Source organism: Schistocerca americana, chromosome 6 (assembly GCF_021461395.2).
Source record: "Schistocerca americana isolate TAMUIC-IGC-003095 chromosome 6, iqSchAmer2.1, whole genome shotgun sequence".
Lineage (NCBI taxonomy): Eukaryota > Metazoa > Arthropoda > Insecta > Orthoptera > Acrididae > Schistocerca > Schistocerca americana.
In genome coordinates, this window is record NC_060124.1 from 296,527,648 (window position 1) to 296,539,555 (window position 11,908).

Here is an 11,908-nt window from a genome sequence, read left to right on the forward strand (position 1 = left end):
TCCAAGTACTGAGTCTTGTGGCATTCCTTATTTAACGGATTCATAATTTGAAGAATGGTGAGTTATTGTGTTAAAACTTTTATGCTGTATTTCAACCACTTACTTTTTATCCACTTGGGTATGATTTTATCCAGCCATTGGATGTTCCCCTAATCCCCACACTGTCAAGTGTAAGCAGTAGTTTAGTGTGATCTATGATATCAAACTATTTAGAGAAATTGCATTATTCATGATGAAGATGCATCAAACATTTGTAGATTTAACTTCCTGAAAAGCTAAAAATTTCAACAGAGCTTAAATAAACCAATTTATTATTTCAAATTTAGTATATTCTTTGAACTTGTAGGATAAACTATGTGAATGTAAAGAAAGAAAAAAAGTGGTGCTTATAAAAAAATCATGTGGTTTTACTTTAAAAATTATTGCATACTAGAAAGAAGGAAGTTTACAAAAGCATTGAAGTACATAAAATGCACCTTCAGTAGCATTTATTTTAAGGACAAATGCAATCACAATGCAGAGAGAAAAGGGGGTTAACCAAAATTATAATTGCAAACTGTCTTTAAATAACGTTTTTACAGTCATTTACTGTGCTTTACTAATGAAGTAAAGTGTATTGAGATGTAAATGTATTTGCTTTAGTTCACAGACCTGTCTAATTAGTCAATACACATGTTACAGTTTCATTAGGTACTTACAGAATTGACTTGGCACATGGTCAAGTGACAGTTAATCAAGAGATGTATTCCCAAGATATGTCACATTTTTTATATCCATCTTCCTTCATCTCCAAAATATACAAATTTAATGAAACAGAAAAAAAGAAATAAATGAAAACCAACTGAAAATTTATTAAACATTTGATATTGCATTAGATGTTTACAAACACTCCGAAAACATTAGTTGATTTATTGCATTAGTTGAACTGCAATGCAGACCTTATTCCACAATCTTCTTAATGGCAGTACAAATTTTAGCAGTACTTTGGATAGAAAACTGTTTCCACATTACCCTAGGTTAACTTTGTTATTATCTCATGTTGGCTATTAATGTTATTTTTCTTATTGCAGGAGCTCCTCGCTGATGCAAAGAAGTCACCTCATGATGTGAAAGTGAGTACTTTGTTACAAATTCAACTATGTATGTCTTTTTAGATTATTCATCTGCAGACAGCAGTGAAGAGCATTGGTTGGAGGGGAGGGGCTTATGGCAGACCTAGATGATCACCTATCAAATATATTTTCAAACCCCACATTTATTCTGTATTCACCAATGAAAAAGGAGCAGATAAATATTGACAAAAATTTGTTGAAACTGTGATTACTTAATTTTGGTTTTCCAAGGATCCATAGTCTCTCTTGACCTTTTGTTGTTATGGAGGAGACGTTGAGTCACGGACAAGCACAAGAGAAAGGTTGCTATAGATTTGAGCTTTCGTCCAAAAGGTCTTCTTATAAAGCAGAAAACACACACACGACTACTGTGTATGGCCACTGAGGACAGATGGCATACAGCAGCTGTGCCTGATGGGAAAAGTAATATTTGAGTGGTGGGGGTAAGAAGGAGACTGTGGATGTGGATGGGGAGGGATAGCAGCGTAGGGGTGGGGATGTGTGTAATGCTGCATGTGTGTGTATGCTGGGATGTGGGGGGGGGGGGGGGGGGACAGGTTGGGCCACCAGGTGTGGTCAGGAGGTTAGGGAGGATTGGGGATTTTTTTTGGGGGGGGGGGGGGGGATGAAAGGAAAAGGAGAGGAGGAGGGGAAGAAGAGCAGCAGGTGTATTGTTGGACTAGGAGGCTGTTCAGGGGTGGATTGGGAGCAGCAGGGAAGGGGTTAGGTAGATGAAGGACCTTGGATTAGTGAAGGTTGAAGCCAGGGGGTTACAGGAACATAGTGTATATTGCAGAGAGGGTTCCCACCTGCACACCTGGTTTTGGTACAATGGATCCAGATGGTGCATGCAATGAAGCAGTCATTGAAGTGAAATACATTGTGTTGGGCAGCATGTTCGGAAAGTGGGTGTTCCAGCTGTCTTGTGGCCACAGTTTTTTTGTGGCCATTCATACGAACAGACCACTTGTTAGATGTAATGTTCAATTAGAAAGCAGCAGGAGGGAACTCTCTCCATGCAACGTATCCTGCATTCCCACAAGCCCTCTGGCCGCAGCACTCACTACTCCTTGTCTTTAACTACCTATTCTCTTGCCTGCTACCACTCCAGAACTATAAAGCCTTCTGTACCACCAACACATCCACTGTTCTTATTTCCCTCCTCTCCCCCTTCTTCAAACCTCCCAACTGCACCTATCAGTCCTATCCTGTCCCCACAAAGTTCCTGCCCTCTCCCACAAGCAACATTACACCTCCCCCCCCCCTACATTTCTATCCCCCCCCCCCCCCCCTATCTGCCACAGACTCTTCCTTACCCACACAACCCAAAAATTGCTTCTCCCATTAGTCGTAGTTGTGTACAGTCTGGCCTCAATGGCCAGAGGCAGTGGTTATATGTGTGTGAGTTGTGCACGTGTGAACATATGCGTGTTTTCTAATTTAGAAGAATGCCTGTTGTCTGAAAGTTATTCCATTCTGGATTCTCCATTGCTTAATGAGAGTATATAAATATTTCTGTTAGCTGCCCATTGATTTTAGTAATTAATTTTTTATATATGTTTAAATTTATTATGCTAATATTTTATTCTTCTGCATGTATTATCATACTAGTTGAGTACTCGGCATTGCCCAGGTACGTATTTATTCCAGTCTCATATAGTTCACCTCTTCCTCCTCCCCCCCCCCCCCCCCCCTCCTTCTAATTTCATCTCCTCCTCCCCTTCTATTTGCCCATCTACTCATCCCCCTCTTTGTCCATCATCCCCTCTTTGTCCATCATCTCCTCTTTCCTTTCTCTGTCCATCTCCTCCTCTCCCCTATCTCTGTCCATTTGCCCCTCCCCCGTCTCTGCCTATCTCTTCTTCCCCCTAACTTTGCCCATCTCCTGATAACCCTCTCTCTCTGTCCATCTCTTCCTCCCACCATCTCTTGCTATGTTATCACACTCACTCAAATATGGAGTTGGTGGTTCTCTTACCTCCCCCCCCCCCGTCCCCCTCCCCCTTCCAGTATTATTTATTTCCAGATTGTAACAAATGTGTGTGTCAGATTTGGTTGACTTTGTTCAGGGGTTTAAGCTGAACTTTTTTACCCATACCTTTGACCGCATATGAATTTCTTAAATATATTTCACATGTATTTAACATATTTCACCTGCATCTTTACCAAATTTTGCCCTGCAGTTTTCTTTTTGCGCAGCTCAATGTTTATGGCATTGTCTCTCTGGAGCTGTGGCCTGTACAATAATATATTTTCCAGATACATGCAGTTGTGTTTGTAGCTACTATCTGCAGAATACAGTTAGCAGTAAGTAAGTAATAAATTAAAACATCATGGATGGTGTAGCACATTCTTGTAAACTACCCTACTAAAAGTAGTGTGTGTTGTACAATGATACAATTGCGAATACTGTCTGCAAAATGTATTGTGAATACAGTTAGCAGTAAAGAAGCAATATATTAATAGGTCATGTTTCAAGTTGCAGTTTTGCTGCATGAACAGTGAAAATGTAGTAAACAATAAATGTTTTCCTTTCATCATTTTGTGAGGATCATCAATGAGCAAAAGATTCATAAAGGTTTAAAATGTTAAGTCTCTAAGTGGTTTCATTCTCAAATACTGAATGACTAAAGTATGGGTATTTGTAAGTTGTGGGCTGCACTGCTTTTTCACCCTCCCCCCAACCCCACCCCTTTGATAGGTAGGTTGCTCTTACCTCCACAGCAATGATTTCCAGACAGTAAATGATATATGTACGAAGTTTGATTGAAGCCAGTCCAGCAGTTTAGAAAAAATATGGAACATAATACATATATCATACATACATACATACGAACAAACATGTATTGCAGATATTGCGGAAATGGAAAGTACTATTGAACTCCGGTTTTCACGGAATGGATTTGCAGTCAGGCAATCACCAGAGTGTAATAATAGATATTAACAAACTAAAGGTAGGGTAAATTAGACTGTCAATGGTGTTTGTTGTAGGATACTAGAGCGAGTTGCTGACAAGATATCGTATTTTGGAAAGATTACACATCAACACTTGTTTGTGCCATTCAACCTGCTTGTGTGTTCCTTGAGTCATTGCAACTTGATAGTACGTTAGTGAGTGATAGTCCAAGCAGTAAGGTCGTGAGTGAACAGTGGGATTTACCAATGCAGAAAAAGCCAATGTGCTCATGGTGCATGGAGAGTGTAGGAAGAATTCAGTTCTTGTACAGTGTCTGAGGCAATATATCCCCATAGATGTCAACCATCTTGGCAATTACTCATCAACCGCTTCAACAAGGTGTGTGGAAATGGTAGTGTAATGCGTAGACAGTGTAGCAGAAGGAAACAAGTGATGAAAGAAGTGGGAGAAATTAATTTTGTTGCTGCTGTTGCAGATTATACACGTGTGCGCAATCACATGTGGAAGTGGCATTACTCAGGCAAGTGTCCTACACTTTCTCCATCAACACAGATTCTGCCCCTTTCACATCTCTCTCCATCAAAAGCATCACAGAAACAATTATGAGCATTGTGTTAATTTCTTTAGATGGGCATTAAGACAGGATACTCTAGATGTGTCGCTTATATTGGTTAGTGATGAAGCCACATTTACCAGTCATAGAAGACGTACCTCTACAGACAAGAAGGAACCTTTGGTACCATCATTATGTTTGTTCATAGTGCATGAAGTACTACAACATATCTTCACAAATTGTTTCCAAATCATTGGAATGGATGCAGAAGACTGTACCTTGGCTGGTCTGTTCCCCAGATTTGACACCTGTAGACTTTTTCTGTAGGGGAAGTTGAAAGTCACTGTCTACAAGAACATACCAACTACATCCAATCATATACAATGACATATCACTGCAGCCTGTTAGCAATCTCCATTGAAATGCTAGCACGTGTGCAGCAATTGTTCTACACCGGACTAGAAGCTCGTATTGTTGCTGCTGGTGGTCATTTTGAACACAACTTGTGATGGACAATTGTCTTGTTTTTACTGGCCAGGACCCACGTAACTAGTGTATGTACTTCTGTTGTTGTTTAGTGTGTGCTGCCATGGGTATTGTACAAATGTTGGTGTGAGAATTTTTCAAAATATGATAACTTGTAAATGACTCACACTAGAGTCTTGCCACAAATACCACTGACGTTTTAATTTACCCTACTTCTAATTTGTTAATGTTAATAGGCATTGTTCCATTTAAAAATTGTGTGTTTGCACGAAAAAAACGCTATATCAAAACACCTAAAACTTTACAGGCGTGGAATTACAAGTACTGTGGATTTCCCCCCACCCCCCCCACCCCCCCCCCTCCCCACCAAAGATGATATAGTGATATGGAGTAAGTCAAATTTCAGTCTTCCCCCCCCCCCCCGCCCCCCTCTCCCTCCCTCCCTCCCTCCCTCTCCCTCCCTCCCTCTCCCTCCCTCCCTCCCCCTCCCCTCTCTCTCTCTCTCTCTGTGTGTGTGTGTGTGTGTGTGTGTGTGTGTGTGTGTGTGTGTGTTTTCTAAGAATTTAAGTAATACTGAAATATGCTGCAAGCAAACGTCTTTTTGTTGCAGAAGTTTGTAGAAGATCTGCTGGAAAGGGCCAAGACGCTTTGAAACCAGCAGTAAACTGAGGCCAGACAAGCCCATCTTGCAGGAGATTGAAACACCAAGGAATATTGGCTGCCAGGCACACATAACAGCCTTTCACATGTTCGTGCTCCCTGTATTCCACTTTCCTCCTGCAAGCATTTGTATGTGTGAGTGTGTGACGTGTGCATGTGTGTATGTGCACTTCTGTGCTTCACTTTTATTTATGCCAGTTAAAAGAATTGTTTTGTAAAATATCAGTTGATTTTACTAGTAGGCCAGCTCACATGTATTAAATGATACTTGTGGATAGATTATTGCTTGAAGACTGCAGTGATTTAGTAAACTGGTGCTCGTAATTAAATATAGCTGGAATAATGTTTCCGATTTGGCGATGTGCATCTTTTATCATATTTGAATTGAATGTTTCCATTGTTCGCATCTGGTTTACTGTGCTTGTTTTTTCCTGTACAATAAATACACAACAAGAGACTTCAGAGTCAGTCATTTAAACAGGAGTCGTGAAATTTTTATTCATCTCGAATTTTGATTACTTATATAGTAAGAGCTGAGCAAAAATTTTGTGTCATATTTCATCATTTACAGCAACACTTAAAAAAAAATTCACAGGTACTTAAATTATTATTGTTGTCATTGATGATGTTTAGTATACACTGTGAGAAACTCTAAATTTCTAGAATATAAAAATATTTTACGTTTGTGCCTTGAGTTTGACTTATAAGTTAATAAATTGATTTTTATGGTTAGTGTGTGCAGGACTAATATTAAATAAGGAGTTAATTAGTTGAGCATTGAAAGAAAAAATGAAATTTTTATTTACTATCCTTACATTTGATATAAAAATTTACATTCATTATTCTGTTCACAGCAATGTATGAAGTTTGGTAAATAAGACATTCTTAGTAAGTGCAGTCATAAAATCAGTGCCACCTCTTTTCTCATATCTATTCATGTAACTGAATGTTGCATCGCTGATAACTCTTTAAATGTGTTTCAGGTTAAGTTTATTACACTGCTAGTGCCCTTGTGTTATTTTGAAGGTTTGGTTTTGCATTACAACCTTTATTTTAAATCTGAAGATGTACATCTACTGCGGAAGACAAAATTGTCACAACAAAAACAAATCTTAAGTTTTCTGGCTCACAGAAAGACTGTTTTCTTGTGTGTTTTATGAACATTGTACAATGCAAAGAAGTCCTCAGATTTTTAGTTTTTTAAATTGATTTTTCATGTGCTACATCTTAATTGACTTGTTAGCAATGCCCCTATCATGGTAAAAATACTAACATTAAAAAAAAAAAAGTGTAATAGGTTTAGAGTTACTGAGTTATTAGCGCATTTAGAAACCGAACACAAGTCATGTAACTAAAGTAAAGGTTTTATAGTAGTGGTATTGAGACCTCATTTGACACAGAATGGTAAATATACCTGTATGTAACAACTTTTTTGCAGTTAAGAACTTGGTGTTAGTAGAACGAGATTCTCATTGTAGAAAACACATAGCTAGTCTCACAAACCACCCATTCTTACTTAATTTTGTACCATTGTTGTGTTATCAATTATCTCATGTAATTCAATTTTATGCTAAAATGCTGTACCATGGTTACTGTTTATACAATGTTTTTTATGAAACATGTACAGTTTTGGAAAAAAAAGAAAACCAACTTTTGATAAACAAGCTTGTAAGAAGTGGTTGAATTTTACTGTTCTATTACAAGTGCATACAAACACTTTTAAGCAGGCTTATATTAATTAGCCAAAAGTATCAACATCAAATGTATGAAGAAGTGTTGTATTAATGACCAAAACAACTCTGCATCAAAATTAAAATGATCTCATATGTAGTCCAAAATGAATATTCAAACAGGTGTAAATTTTTTGTCACAAATATGTATTTTCTGAAGAACACACTGTTCCTTAATGAAGCATACTTTTATTTCACTTTATTCTTTAAAGCATTGTATTTTGAGCAATGTAATGGCTACTTATAATATTAAACATATTTGACATCACTGGACAGAAATCAGTATAGTATCAGAATACTGTAATGTGTCATTAATGATTCCAGTAAACTGATTATATATGACTTAATCTTATTGCACCTTTTGAATCAGTACTGAAAATTCACAATCATTTAAACTGATCCAAGGCATGTCAGCAGTTAATGTGCAACTGTAACATGAGTAACATCTTGATTTCACTCTGTTGTAATCTTCATATGATGGATTGATTGCTGTTTTTGTAAATAAAGTGATCTCAAAGTACATTACACACTTTAGTAGCTCATTGAGTATCCACTGTGAAACACATCTTGAAGTTTTTTCATTAGCTGCCAATTTAATGCGGCTTTAGTCATATATTTATCATGTTAATGTTATTTTGTGTCCCAAAATTATGTGATGGGAACAATTTGGCTTTAAAATACACAAGATATGGTTAACGTGATAATATTGCTATACAATTTACATAACTCCTTTATCTCAGTTCATTGTACCTACAATCACCGTCACAACTTCAATTCATTACAGTGTACAATCTGATGTGAAATGCACATTGGGAAAAAAATATTTATAAAGCAACTAGGAAACTTACAAGCCGGTGATAGGTCTTGAATTCCTAAGCCCACTGACAAACAAGTTCTTTGCGACATCATTTTTCTGGTTATAAGTTATAGTTTTCTACTGGAAAAAGGTAGAATTTCACCTTGTCTTCCACATAAATAAATACTGCCAGTATATTATAATACATTGCTCACAGATGGAAGGCATTATTTTAATACTAGTACTATCAGGCATTGTTTAAGAGTAGCTCTGGCCGTGACTTGAACATTAATAATTTTGAAATTCTGTAGCAAGGGGCTGTCAAGATCAGTAAGATGAAAGTCAGCAGTTACATTAGTAAAAGCTCTTACGGCAAATTTCAAAAATCTATATCAAAATTATGTTTATAAATATCTATGTATCCTTCAGTGGTTTCAAAACTCATTTTATATTGTTATAATAGTTTATAAAAACAAACTAAGTAAAAATATCAGCAGTTTGGAGATAAATTATTTGAAGATTTTAACTAAAGCTGTATTCTAATAATCTGAATACAGACTTTCATTAAAAGAGTAAGTTACTGTTGCTGGTTCAGTCAAAGTCAGATTTCCTCTTTATAAATCATGATAAAATGGCCTAATTTAAAAAAAAGAAAAATAATTGATTGCACTTACAGCAATCTGCATCATTGGAAGGATGACAGCATTGAAACAATTTCATTCAACACAGAGTCATTTTACATTTTTGTTTGTATCAATTTCACATCCCAATGATATATATGTGATGGTACAGTGCAAATTTCTATTCGCGAGACATATTTAGTTATGCAAAAGAAGTGATGAGCTCTCTAAATACAAATTCATGATGTTTACCATCTCTAACTTAAATTTCATAAAGCAGTCGTGAGACTAAAGAAAATTTTTAAATGAAAACAGTATGTGGATTGGCCCATTGTCATAGGAAATGTGATAGTCTGTGAATTTTGAGTACTTCGTGTAATTTTAAGTTGTAGTTGCTGTTCATTGTTTTTGGGACAGATTGCTGCTCTCTTATAGAATAAATTCTGTTTACACATGCTGAACCTGTGTTTTTAATATCTTATGGGACCATGTAATCAAGAGCGTACATAAACAACTTCAAAGCAGGTATTATGTGAAACTTCTTGGTTCATGCAAGAGTCATCCCATTTTTTCCTTATTCGTTGCCTTATTTGTCTATATATGTGCAGCTGAAGTGCTTGCTACACTCAGGCTGTTGAACAGGCAAGGGGTATTATTGTAGTAAACTCTGATCCATTAATACCATTTTACTTAATGCTGAGAGCATTTTCAAAGAAAGTAAATATGATACTGTCCATATGCTACTGTTCCATCCACAGATCACAGACTGCATGTTGTTCAGTCTATGTAGGTTCATTAAAAAGTGAAGTACTACAGATAATGAATGCCACCAAATTTAGCTATTGTAGATGTCTTTAAGTTGCTGTCAGACTGTGGTTCAATGTTAGCAAGTTTTTATAAATGTTTACCATGTAATGTAATAAGATTCAGCTGTTTAAAAGTTGAGAAATGTTCTGATAAACATTACATCAGAAGTAATGTGTTATACTCATAGATGTAACTTCATTTGAAGTAGCAACTGTTGTATAATTTCAAATACTGTAATTAGATTTCAAGAAAATATTTGTCTATGGAATAAAGAAACTAATAGAACTCAGTATTGGAACCAATGTCAATGTGTCATTTCATGTTTGATGTTCAGTAATGCATGTCTGACTGAAGTGTTTTAGATGCTTGTTACTGAAAATAATTTTCTGCTCACTTTCATGTGTCATATAGTCACATGTAGTAAACAGTGTAAACCTAGTTTTTTGTAAGTGACAATCATAAGAAAACATTTGTGTAAGTTACTGTATGTTTATGTACAAGAGGAAGGAATCCTACATGATGTTAAGAACACATCATATTTCAAGTACACATCATACGTACAGATTAGAAGCTTAAAATATTTGTGCAACTGTCCTCCAACAGAAACTGTGTTCGCTATACAACAATAAAAATGAGGTATTGTCATTATAAAGCTGGGTGTATGATGGTCACTTATGTCTGACTAGTTCTCACGTATTTGTGCTCTCACATTTTACTTCCAATGAGAATTTATTGTGATAATAAATTTTAGTGCACCATATTTATTTTACTGCCAAATTCAGATCATCACTCAGCAGCAGATGAGTAACAGACAAGTGTATTAATTGTTCCATGATAACTGGCTAGAGCAAATTACAATTCTGTGAAACATTTTGTTTGGCAGCATTTACGTGCCACGTGTGAATGAGTGTGGTTTTTTTAAATGTAGTGTTAGAATTTTATTTTGGAGTTCAATACCATATGTTTTGTCATATTGTAACGTTTTATTACTGTAGACCATTAAACTGATTTTTTGAAATTGTTGTTCTGCGAAGAATCAGTCATTTACCTAATTTTATCACAGAAAAGAATTCATTCATGTTACATATACATTCATTTATATGGAGTGTTAAAAAAAGTGTTTAATATTTTGAGAGGTGATATTAATTATTAAAATAAAAAAAGAATTCCATAAAGATGGGTTGGGAAACACACAATTTCCGAGATCTGTACAATTGTCCATAGCGGCTGGAGACCTTTGATTGTCAATATGTCTGCCTGCATGACAGACAAGGTAAAAATCAAGAAAACAAGTACTGTACAGGCAGTCATTGCCTCAGTGATCCGCTAACACTGTTGACTGCTGCTGTACATGTGTCTCTGTATTGACGTACTCTAGTGTGCACATCAGTATGAGCGTTGGGTACTATACGTAAGTTGTGTTGTATGTGTTATGGGTACTGTAGTTTCAGTCTTGTTAGTTCATGTTGCTGTGCAGTAAATTACATGCAATGTTGGGTATTTATCTTAGTGTCATCCACTTCCAAAAATTGCTAAATTGTTATATTTACCATCAGTTCGTGTTTGTACTGTCCTGTACACAAATGGTTCTGTACATTTTCATGTTTCTTCCACATGTTAACAGTGGAAGCATACTACTCCACATGTGATATGGAAGATACGATTTTCTGCTGTTGGTAAGCAAGTAGTTTACAAGCCCATGGCATCTAAACAAAAAAAAAAAAATCCCCATCACAAAGTACCATCTGATGCACTGTTCATCAGACTTTTCAGTATGTTAAGAGCACAGGTTTTCCAGCACCCCAGAAGATGAACAGTGGTCAATCTTGGTCAGCCCGTCAAATTGAGGAGCATGCACCACATTTGCTGGATGAAAGACCTGTAAGCAGCAATTGGCAGCAGCAGCAGCAGAAGGTGTGAGTCATTCTGTTGTCTGGGCAATACCATGTGAATAATTGCTATACCCATACCATATTCAGCACATCCTGGTACCAGGGCCAGACAACCCCATAGCAGATTGCAGTTCTGTCAGTGCCTCTTGCAGAAGTGTGCTACAGATGCAGTGCTTTTGTCAAAGATTTTATTTACCAGTGTAGTGAGGTTCACATGAGATGGCTTTGTGAACTTTCATAATCAGCTGATGAAAATTCCTATGCAGTTACATTGCAGAAATTGGGCGTCAGCATCATTTCTCCATTAATGTTTAGGCAGGAGCCATACATCCTAT

The 11,908-nt window shown here is 36.6% G+C and overlaps 1 protein-coding gene across 1 annotated transcript in view; it reads left to right on the plus strand.

The window, feature by feature from the left end:
- LOC124619333 (protein phosphatase 1 regulatory subunit 14C) overlaps positions 1-10,699 on the plus strand; it is a 542,581-nt gene extending 531,882 nt beyond the window's left edge. Inside the window, exons 4-5 of the mRNA XM_047145641.1 lie at positions 1,071-1,112; positions 5,679-10,699. Of these exons, the coding sequence (XP_047001597.1) occupies positions 1,071-1,112; positions 5,679-5,720 (84 nt within the window). The 3' untranslated portion in view covers positions 5,721-10,699. The remainder of the gene's footprint in view (positions 1-1,070; positions 1,113-5,678) is intronic.
- Positions 10,700-11,908: the final 1,209 nt, after the last annotated feature.